General features: G+C 50.9%; 3 protein-coding genes across 12 annotated transcripts in view; 2 read left to right on the forward strand and 1 right to left on the reverse strand.

Moving 5' to 3' along the window:
* The window catches only part of NHERF2 (NHERF family PDZ scaffold protein 2), an 80,825-nt gene extending 75,206 nt beyond the window's left edge, over positions 1-5,619 (forward strand). The window contains exon 6 of one of the 2 annotated variants that reach the window (XM_087912568.1): positions 1,280-5,619. In XM_087912568.1, coding sequence (XP_087768694.1) covers positions 1,280-1,438 — 159 coding nt within the window. In that variant the 3' untranslated portion in view covers positions 1,439-5,619. The remainder of the gene's footprint in view (positions 1-1,279) is intronic. The other variant, XM_026704029.2, reaches the window with a different exon arrangement.
* NTHL1 (nth like DNA glycosylase 1) lies at positions 5,536-17,344 on the reverse strand. Its single transcript, XM_026704044.2, is given in 7 exon segments — positions 5,536-7,033; positions 8,739-8,799; positions 8,802-8,843; positions 11,387-11,546; positions 13,406-13,576; positions 13,673-13,908; positions 17,220-17,344. Coding segments are annotated over 7 exon segments (846 nt in total). The 5' UTR covers positions 17,272-17,344; the 3' UTR covers positions 5,536-6,909.
* The window catches only part of TSC2 (TSC complex subunit 2), a 46,258-nt gene continuing 44,439 nt past the window's right edge, over positions 17,340-19,158 (forward strand). For 6 of the 9 annotated variants that reach the window (XM_087912562.1, XM_026703994.2, XM_087912564.1 and 3 more), the window contains exon 1: positions 17,340-17,450. The gene's annotated coding sequence lies outside the window, so the exon portion shown is untranslated. The remainder of the gene's footprint in view (positions 17,451-19,158) is intronic. The other 3 variants (XM_087912563.1, XM_026703995.2, XM_087912567.1) reach the window with 1 other exon arrangement.

A 19,158-nucleotide genomic window follows, 5' to 3' on the forward strand; every position in this document is an offset into this window, starting at 1 on the left:
TCGACTGGCTCACACACAGCCGGCTGCTTGTCTGGTTGCTCCCGCTGCAGCCACCCACCCCGCTTGGTCTTGCTGATCCCAGCTCAGGGCCACCGCCCCCCTCTGGGCATGCTGCCACCCCCACCCCACCATGGGGAATGGGGCAACTCACCACCGCCAACTCACCCGATGGCTAACCTGCCACAGAACTGCAGGACAGTTCAATAATTCAACCGAAATATTTTTTGTCATTTGCATTTCATTTTCCTTTGGCATCCTTTATTTACTTATTCTATTCTATCATTTCTTTGCTCCCTGTGTAACTCTTGTCCTGCAGCGAGTTCCCTCCTCTGACCTGCCTGGGACTGGCTCTTCCTCTTCCAAGCTGGCACCCAGAGAGGCTTCCAAGGAGGTCATCGCACGAATGGTGGTTCCCCTAAGAAAAGGGTTATACTCTCCGCTTCCTTTTGAGCTGCTGGCTACACAGCCTATTAAAATGGCCAGCCCTTTAGGGTGAAATACGCTTGGACGGCATTTAGGTCAAACTGCTGTGGAAAACCACTATCTTGTCTCAGCATGTTGGGTGAACCTTAGCCTCACTTTAAACCGTTGAGCTAGCGGTCAATTGGTTGTGCAGTATGAACACAGCAATTCTATTTTATTCTTGGTTTTGGGGTTAGACATATTGTGTGAATCCTGCCAGCGTCAAGTTCTGTTGGCAGCAACCTACAGAGGACTAAAAGGATATATTTACCAGTTATCCTCGGCTTATGTTGGCAACGGGGACCAGAACCGCCATCACTAAGTGACTTGGTCACAGAGTATGACATCACGTGACCATGCTGCTTAGCCAGGGCAAGGCTGGCGGTTGTCATAAAATGAGGGCCTGAAACTTCTGGTTTCCTGCTGGCTTCCCCATTGACTTTGCTTTTGGCAAGCTGGCAAGGAACAGAAATTGTAACCATGTGACTGTAGGGACACTGCAATGGCCCAAACTCAGAGGACTGTGTCGTAAGTCCCTCTCCTTCAGCATTGTTTGAATGGTCTTTGAATGATTGACGTAACACGAGGAAACCTGAATTCCTTATATGCTTCTTTTAAGACTAGAAATGTTACTTTTTCCCACTCTAGAAGTAAGATGTTCGGGTGACTAATTTCCACCCCAACTTATTTTTGCAGCCTTGATTTGGTCTTGTAAGTCATGCAAAGTTTGTGCTGGGATTACAGAACCTGTCAAATTAGCTTGAAGCAGTTTAGCCAAAGAACTGCCCCCTGTTGAAGCTCCCTGGTTTCCTCCTAGGTAAGAGAGGCGAAAAAGAAAGATCCCTTTGAAGAAAGCGGGTTGAACCTGAGTCCCACTGCAGCGGAAGCCAAAGAGAGAGTGCGTGCCAAGCGGGTGAACAAGAGGGCGCCTCAGATGGACTGGAACAAGAAGCGGGAGATTTTCAGCAACTTCTGAACTCACCGAGGGCCCCGTTTCCCTTCCGGCCCCTCTTGCACGGAGACATTTGCAAGGTGCACAGATTGTGTCCCACTCCAAAGGACAGGGCCACAACGCACTCCATGCCCCACATTTTTCACAGGCAAGGCGGATTCTCTCGATTGCGAGGAGCGAAAGGAAAGGCGAAGAAGGTGGGAGGGAGGGAGAAACCGTTTATATTAATTATGGATCATTTAACTGGCAATATTAGAATATATTATTTATAGGACCATTTTTGTATAAGGAATTGTTTGAGTTGCTTTTCTCCCCCATTTGTGTTTAAATATTTTACAGTGTTTTTGCATTCCAAATCAGCACCTTTCCTTTCCATATAGCGGAAGGCTGGAGTTTCTCCTACGTAATGGACTGCAGTGTTAGCAACTTCAGAAAGGGATTAGCCAACTTCTCCTTGCTTGCGACACTTTTGGTTCTCAGCGTGGAGTTTATTTTTTCCATACTTTATCTTCAGTGCTTTATTTTTTTTCAGTACTTTATTCAGTTAGCACTTGAAATTCCCTTGTTTTTAGCATAGCAGGTGCTTTTCTTTTCAGTCCTTTTTCAGGCTCATAACGAAGCAAATACAAGATTTTTATGTTACAAAATACCACCCATGATTAAAAAAGATAGAGATCGTAAGCAGTCAAGCCAACCTCTTAAGGACCCCTGCGGGAAAACCTGCCATTTATTAAGGGATTGTAATCTGAATTCTTTTTTTTAATAACAGTCGCTCAATAATGAGATGAAAAATAATGAAAAGTTCCTTCAAGAATGAAGTTCTTGCTGGTAAGCAAGAAACATCTCAAGGTGAATTTCATCTCTATTATTCTAGGGCATTAAAAAAAAACTTTCAGTGCTTTAATTTTGCTGATCTTTCAGGAGCTGTGAGGCAGCCAGCCTCCTTTTCAGCTTGCAACCTAAAGTAGAAGCCTTTTTCTGTCCCCAAGATGTTGACAGGGTTTGGTCTCGGGTGGGACTAATCTTCCCACAAGTGGTAAACATGATTGTGAATTTGGTGTGAGGCTCTTACACAGTTGTTCTTGGGGAAAGTGTGAATGCAAGATTCCAGTGGGCCTGTCTGCTGCTGCTCCCCAAAGAACATCTTGGCACATCTGCTCCAGAGCTGTGTCCATTTGGCCTAACTCGGGGAAGGCTCAGCATCCAGAGAGAGTGGGCAGCCAGGGGCTCCTGCGACTCTGTGACGAGATCTGGTGGCCATCATTGGCCATTGACCGTTCCGAGGGGCCGAGAGAATGGAGCCCACAAGGAAACTCTTGCATCTCAGCTGTTTAGGCAAGGAGTGTTTTTACTCTATCTTTATTCCTGGCAGGACACGTCTCGTGGGACATTTCTGCTGCATATGCCACCGTGCCTTGGATTCGGGTCAGGACAGAGCAGGCACCACCAAATGGATTCTCTTTTGGTGGGAATGTGGTTCTAGCGTTTGGAACAGCATAAAATCAAGGCAAATATTTCCAAGTAATTTCTGCAGAACTCTCTTGCCAATTCAAATGCCACTAAGAGTTCTGGACACAAAGTGGGGCTCACTCTGGACAGAAGTACAGCTCCCAAATTTCAGGGATGTCCCAGACTCCTCCAGATGAGCTACCAAATTGGAATGATTAATTTGGCAGGAGGGACAAGTGGCAAGTCAGAAATAATGTTAACCACAGAGTCTTCATTAAACCTAAATATAAACCTAACTGAGCTAATGAATGAACCCTACCCTCCTTCATTTTTTGTGGGGGGGGGCAGCCTCTTACAGGATGAGGGTGGTCTTTGGCATGGAAGAGAATGTCCACCCAAGAACAGTTCCCTCCGCAGGAAGGGAAGGGCCTCGCAGCTTTGCTAAGGAGGGAAGGAAGAGGACAGGGATGGGTCTGCCAGCCTTCCCGAGGAAAAGGAACAGCTTTTCTTTAAGAAGCTAGCTGAATGGGATGTAGTTTTTCTTTCTTTTTTAAGGAAGCAGAGGGCATATAAACAATTGCCTTTTAATGATGGCAGAGATTACATTTTGCTCTATTTAAGGGTCCACCAGGGACCCAAACTCTAGGCGCTGGCTGCAAGGGTGCAATCCAAGCCCTGCCTTTTTTGCCTACAAACTTTCGCCATGTGCTCCTGAAAGGAGGGGGGAGTGATGTTTTTGAACGTTACAATAAATGAACAAATTTGGAGCTTTATGAATATTTTGTAAATGGTGGAGCTGAAGTTTGCTTAGTTTATTCTCCCTTTGAAAAAAAGGTAGTGGTTGAGCAATTGCAGCATTTCTTCCGAGAGGGGCTTTTGTTCAGGCGCTGCCTGGATTGACTGAAAGGCCCTTCAGAGTCGGTGGCCAGAGCGAGGGCTGGGATGCTCTGAGGAGGCTTCAGATACGTGATCTATTAGTTTGGGATGCATTTGCGCCTCTCATGCCAGGCCCCACTGCCTAATTATGCCCCTAGGAGCCTGGCTTCAACCACAGGATCTCTGGGAGAAAAAGGCCTCGTATTGCAAGAGAATCCAATTCCAGATTTGGCTGCTCGCCTTCTGTTTAAGAGAACTTGTCAGGGGCGGGGCAGAAGTTGCAATTCACATCTCACCCTTTCTTGTCTTCCAATAAATCTGACTGTAGAAGATGCTTTTGTTTTTCAAAGGACAAGTAAAAGCCGTGAGTGTCATGGTTCTCTGGAACTTTGTCTTGTGGCTTCGTAGGAAGGAGATATCCAGGTGGAGGCTTGGCAGGGGTCCCGTCCACCCTTTTGGACTGGTAGGTGTCTGTCAGTTAGGCAGCTAGCAGTGCCTGTCATTTTTGAGTTTTATCTCTCCAGCTTGTGCACCTCGGGGTTCTGCAGAGGTGTTGGGGGTTGAGAACGATGAGTAGTGCATTTCTGCTTATCTGTGGGAAGTCCCAACTTGGGAAAGATTAAACAATATTTTTTTGATTCCATTGATGTTTGGCTTCACCATTGACCATGCAGGATGTCAAGGACTGATACAGATCACAGAAGCTGGCTCCTTGAACACCACTGTTAAAATGCATTTTTAAAAAGGTTTTTTTTAAAAAAATGAAAAAAAATCAGGAGTGCCCACTGGGTGTTTTCCAAGAAGTCAAGATGGCAGCCAAGGCCCCGCCCTTTTTCACAGGTGACGCATGCACAGAGGAGGTAGGGCTTCCGTTGCACAGCTGTTCTTGCCATCTCCAGTTTTTCTTTCCTGCCCCCCAGCTGAACCCACTTATGACCAGAGAGGATAATGTCACTGCACTTTTCAGTTTCTCTGCAATGATTCATCACCACATTCCAAATTATTTTAATAGCTGTCCTGCTGCAAGCGATTAAAGGAAGGAGGCATAAAAATGTGGCGTGACAATGTACATAAGGTTACAGAAATGGAAATTCCACCCCCATCCAATTTATGGCTGCAGGAGTTCCCCTCTGCCTCTACTTGGGCACCCCCATTTCTGCTTGGCTCCCCACAGCAAGAGCTGGTGGGCTCAGAGCCCCAGGCTGGGAGATGTCCAGCTGATCTCATGGGGGCAGGGGGCTGCTCTTCCTTGGGGAACCGGAGCCAGCACAACAGGGACCTGGAGACGTTGAGGAGTGCCAACGTGGAGAAGGCATCTTCTGGAGGAGGTGTGCATGTTTAAAAAGTGTGGGGACACCAGCATTAAGGTGGAAAATCCTCAGGGGTTCGTATGGCTTGCACTGAAAGTGTTTTTTGAGTCACCTTTTATGGTTTGTTGTCAGAAGTGCTTGGCTTCATTGTTTTATGGAATTGTCTCTAGACGTCAGGGCAAAAGGCAGGCACCCCCCCCCCCATGGCATTTTCCTCCAGAGAGCAAGTGTGCAGGTGCCAACCTAAGAAGGGGCTTTGTTAGTTTTCAAGACTGAAGGCTGTCTGGATGGGGTGGGTGGGACGAAGGCCCCCCAGGAGCCCAGCAATTGCCCCGACCTGTCACCTGCGTTATTCCCAAAGGGACTTCCCTCTGCTTCCTGGTATGATGCTGGTGGATAAAAGCACACACTGTCTTCTTTTCCTGCCATCCTGCCAGCTCTGTAACTTGATTTCTGCATATTTTAGAAATTATCTCACACAAAAACTGACAAAAAAGAACTCCTTTAATTAAAGCATTGTGTTTAAAAACGTATACTATAATGTCAATAATAAAACTGGTTTCTCATGGCTTTGCTGTGTTGGTGCCGTTGTTTTCTTTCCATCTTTGCCCCTTCCTGGGAACTTGTCCTCCAAGCACATTTCCCAACAATTCTCAAGATTCACCCTGTCACAAATGTTCTCCCGCGTCTTAGACTTTCCTGGAATGGAGATTCCAGACAGGGAAGAGGTGCTACTCTGGTATGAGGAAGAGAAACTCAAAACCCAGGCAAGGTTGACTTGGGCTGGGTGAGCCCGGCCTTATTTATGGCTGGTTTCCTTCCTTCAGGAACCTAGCAATTCTCCATGGCACTTTGGACAAAGGCCTCTCTGATCCTAGTTCAGCCGTGAGCCCTTGTCTGCAGAGTTGCGTCCCCACTAACCAGTCAAGAGCAGAGCAAGAATGCTAAGTTGGTCTCTTACACCCCATTGCACCCTGAAACTCGGTTGCCTGCTTGAGTTGGCTATTGGGGCAAGACGCACACTTGGCAGTTCCCAGCATCTCTCACAATTACAACGGCCTCTTGGGTCCCTTCCAACCCTCAGGATTCTATTAATCTTTTACTGGGGATGGTGGTGTGAATCCTGCAGTGTGCAGAGAGTTGGTCTTGATGACCTCTTGGGTCCCTTCCAACTCTGAATCTATTAATCATCCGGGGGAATGTTGGAAGCCCAGGGGACTGCAGTTCTGCAATGGGCTGGCTTTGGCTCCTCCAGCATCCGGGCTGCGCCAGTTTCGCTTGCTTTGGGCACCAGTCCTTCCTTGAAAGGATGCCGGCCTTGGCACCCACTGACCGGCCCTCCCTGCTGTCCCAATCTGTCCCTCTCCAGTACTGTGCTGTGACTGTTGGTGCTTCAAGCATTCTGCCGGATGGTTTGTTTCCATTTCACTTGGAGAGATTTTGCCCCTTAATTGATGAAACCAGCTATAAATATTTAGTATAATACAGATAAACACCAGATCTGTGCAGTCATTCCTTCCCTTTCCCCACTTGAATGAAGCCAGCCTAAGTCTCTTCCCACATACCTTATTTATTAAAAGTGCTTCCTGGGCAAAGTCCATCCTTCCTGGATAGCAGCCTCTTCATGGAGGCTCGAGAGGCAGCGTGAAACCCCAGCCTGGCACTTCTGTGCCCAGAGCTGGAGGGCATGGAGGACTCCGTGCGGTCGTTCCCACCACCACCTCGTCTGGGGAGGCGCTGCAGTTCCTGGGACGGGCTCCAAGCCTCAGCCTGGCGTAAAACAACTCCTCCCCAGCAGCAGAAGCCCCGAGACAAAGAGGCCAGGGTGTGTGTGTGTGTGTGTGTGTGTGTGTGTGTTCCTCAGCGCTTCATGGATGCCGGGCAGATGTTCCTGTTGAGGCACTCGCTGCAACGTGGACGGACAGGTAAGCAGATCTGCTGCCCGAAGCCGACCAGGAGCCAGTTTATCTCACTCCAGAGAGTCCTGCAGGAGGAAAGGAAGCATTCCAATGTAGTAGGAAAAGCAGCACAACCTGGAGGTCCAGCAGTGCCTGAAGCAGCCCCACCCTGGGATGTCACAGGAAGACAATTCCCAACCGGAAAGACGGGGGAACGTCAACCCCAGGACATAACTACCAACTCCGGAGCCTTAAGCAGCAGAGGTGAGCTGGTAGCCGACATTGGGGACACGAAAGCGAGGTCGCCACCACACCCCACTTATCGAGGCTGCCCCCTGCCTCTCCAGAACTCTTCCCTTTCTCCTGGGCTGGGGGAGGCGTTTTAGAGCCGCCTTCCATGGATGCCCAAAGGGGACACCTGGCAAGAAGGGAGAGCCCGGAGCTGGTCTTTGGCTCCCCTTAACCAGGGAGCGGCTGGCCTGCTGGCACCACGGGGATGGGAACCCCAGCCCCCCACGGTGGGAGAGAGACTGCCTGCAACTGGGAGGCACGCTCCAACCCTGCTCTTGTAGGTCAAAGGTCAAGCCTTTGCGGCCACTCTGACATAGATAAAGGTGGAGTAATTCCAAGGGAGAAAGAAAGGGGTGAGGAGGCGTGCCTGCCCCCCTTGGAAGGAGCAGCGCTGCTGAGGGATCCGTGTGTAACGCAGACCTCTGACGACGAGGGTTTTCCAGCCCGCCTTCCAGAGAACGAAGGCCACTTTGGCGCTGCGGTTACGGCACCAGACCGGGAACGAAGAGCTCACGAAGTCTAGTCCCCTCTCAAGCACAAAGTGGCGTGATTTGGGGCCACTCAAAGTCTTATAAAGAACAAGGTGGGGATGGAAAATCACTTCTGGAAATGTTGGCAAGAAAATGGTGGGGATTCAGTCGGGGGGGGCGTTCACCAGGAGTCGAGACTGATGCGAAGCCCCTGCCCCCGTCTTTCTGCAGAGAAACCTGAGCTTTTCCAAGGTGGATCCCAGTTGCAGAGAGGAAAACGTGATGACCCCCGCCCCTTTCTCCTTGAAGAGGCAGTATCGGAAGGAAAGGTCAACTGGAGACCAGTTTTGGAGCCCCCTGGCCTGTATCTCATCCACTTAATTAAGGGTGTTGTGGTTGCAGACGGCTGTGGAATCGGACAGTGTGGAAGAACGGGGACCAGGTTCACCTGGGAGTGGGGTGCAGACTCCAGAGTCTGGCAGCAGCGAGGCAGAGGGACAAGGGGAGCCTGTTCCCAGGGCGCATGTGCGCAGAGCTGCCAGAAGGCAAAAGAGCAACTGAGGCAAAAGGGGTGACTTCAGAGTTAAGGTTTGGAGGTGATTGGCCCCTCCCATAAGGTATAAAGGAAATGCAAAGGTAAGAGAAACCTTTGCTGGAAGCAAAGCTGTTTGCTCTGTTCGGATTAACTTTTGAAGCTCTGTGTGGGGACTTTGTACTTTGGTTGGCTTTCTACACTTCATTTGGCACTTCAGTTGTTGGCATCCATTCAAAGGAGAGAAAGGTGGGTGCTTATCTCGAGGGACTGTTTGGGACTCATTACCAGCTGGGAATGAACATAATTCTCAGCGTTGAAATAAAACAGTTGTTTGGACTAAGCATGTGCTTCATTACGGTCTTCGGAAGCCTTGGTCAGAACATGTGGGAGCTTCTTAATGTTCTTGCACAAAATTCATGGGAGCTGGGACCCAGAGACTAAGAGGGAGGGAGGGAGGGAGGGAGGGAGGGAGGGAAGGGAAATGTTGAGGCTCACCTGGGCAGCCATTCTTCCAGGGCTTGCCTCGTTTCCTCTGGAAGTTTTGTTTCCTTTTTGCCCACTTCAGCCTGTTGCAAATCCGATGTACGTGCGTGTCCACACCTGTAGTTCAAAGTCACAAAGAGGTGTCTGTCTTAAACAAGGATGGGGGGGGGGGCAAACTCCCAGAATTCCCCAGCCAGCTTTGGATTTTGGAATTTCACGCCACATTGACTCTCTTTTGGTGGGAACGTGGTTCTAGTGTTTCTGAACAGCATAAAATCAAGGCAAATATTTCCCAGTAATTTCTGCAGAACTCCCCAGACTCCTCCCGATGAGCTACCAAACTGGAATGATTAATTTGGCAGGAGGGACAAGTGGCAAGTCAGAAATAACGTTAACCACACAGAGTCTTCATTAAACCTAAATATACACCTAACTGAGCTAATGAATGAACCCTACTCTCCTTCATTGGGGGTGGTGGGGCAGCCTCTTACAGGCTGAGGGTGGTCTTTGGCATGGAAGAGAATAGAGAACGGTTCCCTCCACAGGAAGGGAAGGGCCTCGCAGCTCTGCTAAGGAGGGAAGGAAAAGGGCAGGGGGGATCCCAGGAGTTGGAAGTCCTTCGGGCTTAAAGCTGCCCAGGTTGGAGACGCTGCTCTAGAGGGCTGGGTCAGATGATCCAACCCTACAATTCTGTCTATGGGTTGGGCAGGCACCTTAGCCGCTGCTTCGAACCCGAGGGTCTTTCCAAACTCAGCCCCGATTCTTCCCACTCCCAGGAACAGAACCTGGAGTCTCAGGCTGAAGGGCTACACGGCTCTTCTGCACTAAGCAGAAATCGGGGGGCTTCTCCTCCTGCCGGTGTCCCAGGATCCCAAGCTTCCCTCGCCCGTTCCTGCCATGGCTGGAAACCATGGAAGGAGGAGAACAGCGGGGCTCCCAGGGGACACGAATCGTCACTGGGAAAGAAATCGAACTGGAGACTCCAACATCCCCGCTGATCTACTTAATGGCAGCTTTGCCCCCCACTACTCCTTCTCAGCTGCTCTCACAGCCAAGGAGCCCTTCTTCAGGAATTGACAAGCCGCATTTCCTTCCAAGGTCAACTCCCCCCACCCCCGCAAAATAGCTCATCAGCATAAGGCACCGCAGTGCCCCCTGCTGGAGGATTCTGTCATGTGCAGAGAGATTCCAGGCAGAGGTACCCCAGCAGCAGAAGCAGCATTTGCATGCCTGAGTCAAGGTGTCCCTCCCCCCTCAGGCCTCACCTCTGCCGCCCCCCCTCCCCCATGGCTTGTGACCATCCTTCCAGACCCATCCCTCTTGATTTGTTCCCCTCCGAAATTTGGGCTGGTTCAAAAAGTGGCTGGCAGGCAGCTTTCACACCAGCCCACGGAAAGGACCCTCGTCCCCCTAGAAGGGACAGTCCCACCTATCCGGTTTCTCTCGTCAGGCAGGTAACTTTATTGTCATGTTTTTTTTCACTGCGAGCACCGCGGCCCCCGTAAAAAATGAAATTCTGTTTCCTGCTCTCAAGAGAAAGTGTATTATCTACCCAAACACATACACCACACATACACACATGCCATATACATACATAAATATACACCTGCACCATACATACATACATACATGCATACATACATACACACACACACATAGATACATACATACAAACAAAAATGACTGTCCATTTTGAATACATTGCGGAAAGAGGAAACTTGGGAGTTCGCCAGGTTGATGCTGCGTGGCACAAAACTGCGACTGAATCTGGGAATGTTCTGCTTTGGAACCCCGGAGCCCCCCCCTCCCGGAAGGGAGCAAGGAAAACGGGTGGTGAGGAGGACGTGCAACCTCCCAGCTCAGGCCGTATGCTCTGGCTCTGGCGATTCTGCTGGCATTTCAGAAAACTTTCAAGCACGTGGCTGTTTTCCTAGGAGGAGGAGGAGGAGGAGGAGGAGGAGGATGAAGTTGGTGGGATGGATGCCACTGGTAGGGACAGTCCTTGGCTCCCCTTCCCTACGTTCAGTATCTGTCATCCTGGTGACCGACTGTCACCTACGGGGGCTGCCCAGGGACAACGTTTCAAGACAGGGACATACAAACTGACTGAAACACAGGTTGTCCTCAACTTACAACCACAAATGGAGACTGCCCATCATCTGGTAAATTGTGCTGGTCATAAATCAGGTTCACCCATGTAACTAACTCGATTTTATGACTTTTTTTGTTTTGTGGCAGTCATTAAGTGAATGCTCTGGTTTTAAAGCTGCAAATGGGCATCAATGCAGAGCAACTGCCGAGGCATCGCGCTGCAGTCCTGTGACTGCAGGGGGAGGGGCAGGGACTGTCGTAACTTCAGAACAGGATCCTAAACACCCAAGGGATGGCTGTGTAACTTTGAATGGCTGCTAAGAGACTGGTCATAAACTGAGGACCACCAGTAAATGAATGAATCTCAATGTTGAAGTTTGGGCAATCCAGATGTCAATCTGACAGCTGAACAAGAATTGGAAGATGAAGGCTTGGAAGACGGGAACATTAGCGAATATCAACTGGACACGTGGCAGGGATTGTAAAAAAATCTAAATGTGTGAGAATTAGCTAAATGCTTGTTCCCCCGCAAAGACCCAGAAAGAAATCCACTATGGCAAGAGACCTACCGATCCCAGAGACATTCTTCCAGGCAATGGCCATCACCAGGTGGGCCATCTTCGGACCGACCCCAGGCAACTTCACTAACTCGGCAACCGTTTCCGGGATGTCACCGGCATAGTCCCGCTTCAGGATCGCTGTGGTTTGCTGGATATATCGCACCTTGTTCTGCAGCCCATGAAAAGGTCAGTCATTGCACTGGGCTAACTCGGGAGGAGGAACAGCCCTGCTGGATCAGACCAAGGCCCATCCGACTCCTGCATTTTCTTTTTCGTTTCCTCTTGTGTCCTAACCAGCTGGCTCCAAGGGAACTGTGTGTTTGCAACTCAAAAAAAGACCTACCGGTACTTTATCCCTGTCCCGCCTCTGTTCCCCTTCGAACAGTATTTGAAGACAGCTTCCTAGAAGTAACAGGGAAGCCTCAAGACCTCCATAGACCTGACCTGCATTCTCTAAAACCCTTTGAAAAGCTATCCAGTTTATAGTGCCTATTTCACCCCATCTTAAGAAGACCGGAGGACTCTGCTGGATTAGGCCAAGGCCCACCTCGGTCCAAAATTGTGTTTCGTGCAGTGGCCAAACAGTTGACCTTGGAGGCTCACAGCCCAGAGATGAAGACCAGCACACTCTCTTGCAAGTTGTGTCCTCCAAGAGATACCTGGAAGGCATTTGCTTCCAGCCTGGAGGCAATTCTCCTGTCTTCAAGGCCAGCAGCCCTCCAGGCTGGTGATCACCATCACCACATTAGGGCAATGCATGTCACAGGTTCAGAATGCGCCGTAACACTCAACAACAGCAGCACGAAGACTTAGATACCACCCAACAGCCCTCCCTAAGTGTCAGCTGTCCAGCTGGAGGTTCCAGAGAGAGACCTCATTGTGTTTCCCCAAAGGAAAACTTCACTGGCACAGAAGAAACGACACCGGCTCTGGTTTTCCCGCACACAAGAAACTTGCTCTTTCCCTCTGGCCATCCCCCTCAGTTCCTTACTTTGCTCAATTAAACCCGCTTTTTTTGTTACGGGAACAGTCTGGATCTCTCAAACCGCTGTGGTGTGGGACCTTGGGGTTGGCAGCAGGGTCCCTCGATCTGCAGGCTGGCATTCCGTTCCCTCCCTGACATACCATCCACCCCCCTCCCGACTGTTGTCAAGAAGCAACCTGGTGAAAGAGGGAATCGCTCTTCTTGAGAGTTTTACGGAGTCGGCCTCTTGCCCCCAACAATCTGGGTCCTCATTTTACTGACCTCGGAAGGCTGGAAGGCTGAGCCAACCTTGAGCCAGAGATAATTGAACTGCTGGAGTGAGCAGTGGGTTAGCCTGCAGTAATGCATTCTAACCATCGCACCACCACAGGTCTTATATATACTTTTTTATTTTAGATATTTTTATTAGAATATGTTTTTGTAGAATTTTTTTGCTCTTGAATTTTTCTTTATAAAGCAAAGTTATAAACCCCAAAGAATGGATTTTTGTTATACCTATGACTCTCTTTCAGTTTTTCAGGGCTGTCCTTTATTTTTTCTAACACCTATCTATAGGTAACAATGGTCCTAATGTCTTGAGGAGGAGGAGGAGGAGGAGGAGGAACATGTCTTCCTGCCACGCACAGAGCTCGGCCAGGCCATCAAAGGGGACCCTGAAGGGGACAGAGGCAGATGCCCCCCCCAACACCCCGCGCCTTCGGCCAGCAAGATCTCCTTGCCACCTTGGGATGTGCAGAGCAGCGTTTCCTAATTGGCAGGAGGTTACGTTGGCTGCTCTGTGCAGGCAGAAGATGTACTGCACTGAGGATACCAAGTAGTTTGGTGACAGCCACATTCACACACCGTGGGCCATTTGGGCAAAGCCGTTAGGACGGATTGTGAAGTTCCAACGGGGGCTTTGAGCCCAATCAGCCTTCCTGACAGGGTCGGGATGGGGGTGAGTGGGTGGTAGAGGTGCTCCCGTGGAAGTCAGAGAGCAGATTAACCTCTCAAGCAACCAGGGTTCCCCAACTCTTCCCTTCGCCACGTGGCAAATCACTCACCCTCCAAAAGCCGACAGGGTAAATGAGCTGGCCCAGCGCCTCCTCGTCCGTCTCCAGGATCCGCTCCACCGTCAGGCCATGCTCCCGCAGGCGCATCATGGCCGCTGAGGTCACCTGGTCTTTCGTTTGGCTGGAGAGCATGAGCGACAGCAGAATCTGGTAGCGCTTCACCTGCGAAGCAGAAGGGAGAGAGGTGGGGGGGGGGGACCCCCTGTGTTTCCGGCTGCCCCCCCAGGCCCTCCTCAGCCTCGTGGCTGCCCTGCTCACCTCCGGAGGGGCCTCCCTGTCAAAGCAAGCCCCAGCTCCCATCTGGTCGACCGGGGCATTCCTCTGCCTCCGCATCTCCCGGATGTTGGCCAGCTGCTGCTCCCAGTTGGCCGGTTCCCATTTCTGCTTCTTGGCGTGGGGGGCCTCTGCTGCCCCATTTCCCTCTGGGGGCTCATAGGCAATGCTGACTTTCCTCCCCCGCCGGAGGATTCTTGGGCAGAGGGCCTCTCTGGGTGCTGTGACACATAGTGGAACAAACACTCAAATAAGCAACGGGAGACTCAGAAAAGTTCTTGGTTCATTTCACCCAGTGCTACAAGATAGGACGACATTTTCAGACTTGGCCGAAGGAAAGAGAAGACACTGAATCGGGAAGGAAGAGTCAAAGAAGGAGAACACGAAGGCAGCAACTGGGAAGGAAGCGGGTGGCTGCAGCTGCAATCCCCTCCCTGCTTCCTGAAGGCTCTGGGCAGCTCACAAGGAAAAAAAAAACACTCGCATCAAGGCTTGTTCTTGGCTCTTTTCCACAACCAGCCAATGCCTGCTTTTCTTCTTCACCATTTCGCTTGACAAAGGGCATCTCTACATCCCTTTCTCACAAGCCAGGCCTAATGTATCAATATCACTACAGAGAGGTGATGCATCGTGAGGAGTTGTTGCCTTTCTTGTTTTGGGGTCCAAACTGCCAGTTCTAGTTCTGTCTAGTTCAGTGGTCCCCAAGGGAAGGGGCAGAGTTCCACGTGCTGCTTGCATCCCGCAGATGGGGCTTGTTTGCATGGCCCAGTACTGGCCCACAGACCCGGGTTGAGGAGCCCTGGTCTAGCCCTTAATGGCTGCAACTGTGTATCAGAGATATGGGCTTGATGATTGTTTGTCTGTCAAACGTGTACGAATAAGAAGTATAAATACGAACATCAACAGGAACAAAGGGAGTAAATATAGGTAAATGGGGACAGTAAGACAGGGATGGTAGGCAGGCTGGTGCACTTATGCAGGGCCCCTTAGGAACGGGATGTGGTGAATTTGTATTAATATCAAATTATGAAAGAAAGTTAACAATTTCAACGTGAAACTATTGTCATGCTTGTTTTAAAATGTAAAACAACCTGGAACCACACTGTTCAGACAATGATGTGTATATAGAAACAAAAAATGTATTTAAAAAAAGGAATAGGGTGATGCCCACGGTAGACAGTGTGAGGTTGAAGCTGTGAGGGTTCGTGGCTGTAACAATGGGGTCGGATAGGGCATTTTGCTGTATTCCCACCATTCAAGTTTGTTTTTTAGCACTTTTCTCACTCCTTGGATATATTCCTTATTTATCACATTTATGCCCAGTCTATGCTTGATGTAAACCAACTGTGAAATGCCTAAATACGTGTAAGCTTCATCCTGATCGTTTGGCTATTTAACATTTCAGTTCTATTACTGAGTATGATTTCAACCGAAACTACTGCTACTGTAGCATATTTCTCAAGACCAAATTCCATTGCTATTATCTTTTCTCAAAATTCTGACAGTATTTGTCAATGACTTTATTGTTTTTACAAATAACTCAAGGTGTCGAGCACTCCTAATCCTCAATGTCTATGGAGATTCTCCGTCCTCCAGGTCATGGTTGTCCCAAAGGTACTTTTTCTTCAAGAGGCAATGGGACTTTCTGGTTTTTCTCTGAAGACATTTCACTTCTTATTCAAGAAGCTTCTTCAGTTCTCTGAAGAGCTCAAGAAGCTTCATGGATGAGAAGTGAAACTTCTTCAAAGAAAACCAAGAAGGCCCGGTTGCCTCTGGGAAAAAAAAAGCACCTTTGGGGCCCCTTAATCAGATAATAGATTAACAGAGTTGAAAGGGACCTTGTAGGTCATCTAGTCCAGCAGTCACCAACTGGTGGGCCGTGAGAAAATTTTGGTGGGCTCACCCCCAGAGCACCCCTCCAAAGCAATTAATCCAGGCTGCAGAGAAACACAAGGCTGCGTGGCCCACATGGCCCATGGGAACCCTCCCCGCCCACTCACTCCTTACCCCCGTAAACTTGCCTGCTAAATTGCTATTTTTTCCTTTTTCTGACCATCATCTATCCGTTCTGCTGTGCCAGGAGATTTAGATTAGCTAGGAAGCAGGAAATGGTTGGATTTCTTGCTTTCTAGCTAGTCTTTAGACCTTTGGCTCAGCACAGCTGAACCTCCCTTAGGACTGAAGGTTTGCTTGCAAGCAAATTCAGTGCAGACCCACGGCAAGCAAATTTGAGAGACTGAGCTAGCTGATGGCAGATAGATAGACCACTGAATGATTCTGTGAGCAACTCAATCTGCCTGCTTTGCCTGATTTTGGGTAAAAGTTTCTCTTTTTTTAAATAAAAAATTCAATATTTACATACATGGTGTGTTGTGAGTTAATTTTGTGAGCTTGCTTGCAAGCAAATTTTATGTGACAGACTGAGCTAGCCAATGACGGATAGCTAGATCTCTGAATGAATCTGTGATTCTGTGAGCAACTCAATCTGCCTGCTTTGCCTGATTTTGGGTGAAAGTTGCTCTTTTTTTAAATAAACAATTCAATATTTATATAAATATATTTACATACAAGCCATGCCCAGCCAGTCATATGACCACCAAGCCACACCCACAAAACCGGTTAGTGGTCCCTGGGATCTAAAATTATGAGTTTGGTGGTCCCGGAGGTCCAAAAGGTTGGCGACCCCTGGCCTAGTCCAACCCCCCACCTCCCCAAGCAGGAGACCCTACACCCATTTCTGACAGAGGGCAGTCTGGTCTTTTCTTGAAAGCCTCCAGGGATGAAGCTCCCACAACTTCCGAGGGCAACTTCTGTTCCCTGGGTTGATTGCTCTCCCTGTCAGAAAGTTTCTCCTTATTTCCAGGTTGGATCTCTCCTTCCTCCTCCTATTTTCCCCACAAACACCCTGTGAGGCGGGCTGGGCAGAGAGCGCGCCTGGCCCAAAGTCCTGCAGTCAGGTGGTTTTTTGGGTGGTGTTTTGTTTGCCAAAGGAAAGGAGGGGAAAAGGAGGCCTGCGAGGGGCCTGCATAAGGGCACCATCGTGCCTACTGCCCCCCCCCGTCCCATCGTCCCCGTGGATTCGTACCTCTTTCCTGTATTCTTCTTCCTCGTGTTATTCTTATACCTATCATCTTGTAAGCGATGGACAAATCGAAGCAAGCAAAAAAGGGCAGAGGCTGCTGCCAGGGGCCCCGAGGGGAGGGAGCCTCCCTTCCAACTTGGCGGGGGTCCTGGCGCGGGTCCCTCCCGTCCCTTCCCAGACGGCGCTCCTAAAGGCAGGCCAGCCTCTACCCGACCCCGCGCCCCCACCGGCAGCCAGCGCTTCCCCACGAGGCTGAGCGCCGGAGCCTCCCCGAGGAAAGAGGCGGCAATGGGGCGGCCGCCCGAAAGGGGCGGGAAGCGATGCCGGCTGGGGCCCCCTCTCCTTATGCGGAGCCCGGCCTACGAGCCCCCGTTCCGCCTCGGACCCCGCTTTCCAGAAGGGGAGGCGATGAGCGGAGCCCCCTCCACGGGCAGCTCCCTCCCCCCTCACCTCGGGCTCCGCTCAGCCGCCGCCGGGCTGGGAAGCTGCGCTCGGCGCACATGGCCCCGCCCGCCGGGGACTACCGCCCCCACAATGCCCCGCGGCGAGAGCCGCCTCCTTCCGCCGTAGCCTGAGCTCCACGCCGGAAACAGAGCGGCCCTTCCGCTGGCGGGGGCGGGGCCGGGTTTTTTTTTACGTGCTTTGGGGGCCGGAGCGCCGCGACCCTCGCCGGGGAGGTCGGTGAGCGAGTCCGTCCGTCCGTGGCGCCCCCGACGGGCCCAGACCGCGGGAGGGGGGAGGCAGCCGCGGAGGCGCCAGGAACGGCCCGGGCGGGCGGGCGGGCGGTGCAGCCGCTGAGCTGCCCAGGCGGGGCTCGGGGCTGGCTTGGCCAGCCGGGCTCGAAGCGGGCAACTTGCTCGCGGGAGGCCGAGGGGAGAGCCGGGGCCCTGCTTCGATCCGGAGCGTTGGCTGCCCTGAACGAAGCGACGGCGGCAGAGCCGGTGCAGCCCTGGAGGGGGACGAGAGCGGCCCGGGGGCTCCTGCAGCCCCGAGGAGCCTCTTCAGAGGCCGGCGGCCGTGGCGGCCCCGCGTGCCCGAAGGGGCTGGGCAGACTCTGCGGGGCCCCTTTCCGGGGCTGCTCCCCGCTTTTGGCCCAGCCGCGCTGCCTTCCCAGGGGGACCGGTTTGCAGCCGGCTCTCCTTCGCAGGGCGGGCCTGCGCTGGCCGGGGCGTTCTGGCGGCCGGTCTGCCCGCAAAGGAGCGGAGCCCCTCGACGGAGGCCGGGTGGCGGGGGAGAAAAGGTTGCGTCGTGAAAGCGAGAGCGGCGGAGAACGGCGCCCGTTTCGCTTCCCCTTTACCCGCACGCAACACATCGCAAGCGGCCCACCGAGCCAGGCAGGAGGCTGTTGGGGCGGGGGGAGGCACCAGAGGCTAGAAATGGGGGCCCTTGGGCACGAAAAGCCTGCTGGGGGGGACAGGACTTTGGGCCGGGCCCTCTCAGCCCAACCCGCCTCCCTGGGTGGCTGCGGGGGGAAATAGGCATGGTAGGAGCATCGCGTATATTCACCAGCCGATGGAGTCTCAGGCTTCCTTCCTTTCTTGGATTTTGAATGGAGCCGCACCTGGCACCACCTGTGTAATAATAGGAAACCCGGCTGAGCAGAATGCCCCCCCCCCTCAGCCAGAGAGAGTCAGCTGGCAGGGATCACAAGAGGAGGAGCATGTTCCCCATGGAGCACAGAAGTAGAATCCTTTATTGGCCAAGCGGGGTTGGACACACAAGGAATTTGTCTTGGTGCAAAGGCTCTCAGTAAATAATCATAAAAGAAAAGAGACATTCGTCAAGAACCACAAGGTGCAACACTTAGTAGGATATAATAAGCCATCAAATCATACTAGGAAACAGTCCTCCCTTCAGAGAATAAAATGGCCGTTGGCCTTTCATGAGGCCCTAAAAACCTGGCTTTGCTCCTTGTCCTGGGATGCTGAATATGTTAAGGGGCCTGTTTCTTGGAATGAAAGGAAGAAAAAAAATGAATGAGAAACCTAAACCTAATTAAAACAGTAGCTCACTGAAGAATACTGTAGCTTGATTAATGAAAAGGTGACAGAATAAAAATTATGAGGCATGTTATATCCAAAATGCTCTTCCCTTTTCTTATTGTTACAGCAACATCTCGCGAGCTATTTTGTATTTTCTACTCTGAAAATATTGTAGAAATAATACTAATAAACTATTTACAAGCAGCAATAAAAATGAGATCAATAAACCAATCTTTCATGCTATCAATACAATTATTTCAGCTCAAAACGCTTTTACAGCAGGCACTAGTGAAGTACATATCACTCCACGTTAGTATTACTCCACTAATTGTTGAATAATGATGTCTGAATGCTTTATCTAGACTGAAAAATAAGATTTATTGTAATGATTAATTACCATTAGCATT

The sequence above is a fragment of the Pseudonaja textilis genome, chromosome 14 (assembly GCF_049901715.1).
Source record: "Pseudonaja textilis isolate UNSWEBS1 chromosome 14, rPseTex1.2, whole genome shotgun sequence".
Classification (NCBI taxonomy): domain Eukaryota; kingdom Metazoa; phylum Chordata; class Lepidosauria; order Squamata; family Elapidae; genus Pseudonaja; species Pseudonaja textilis.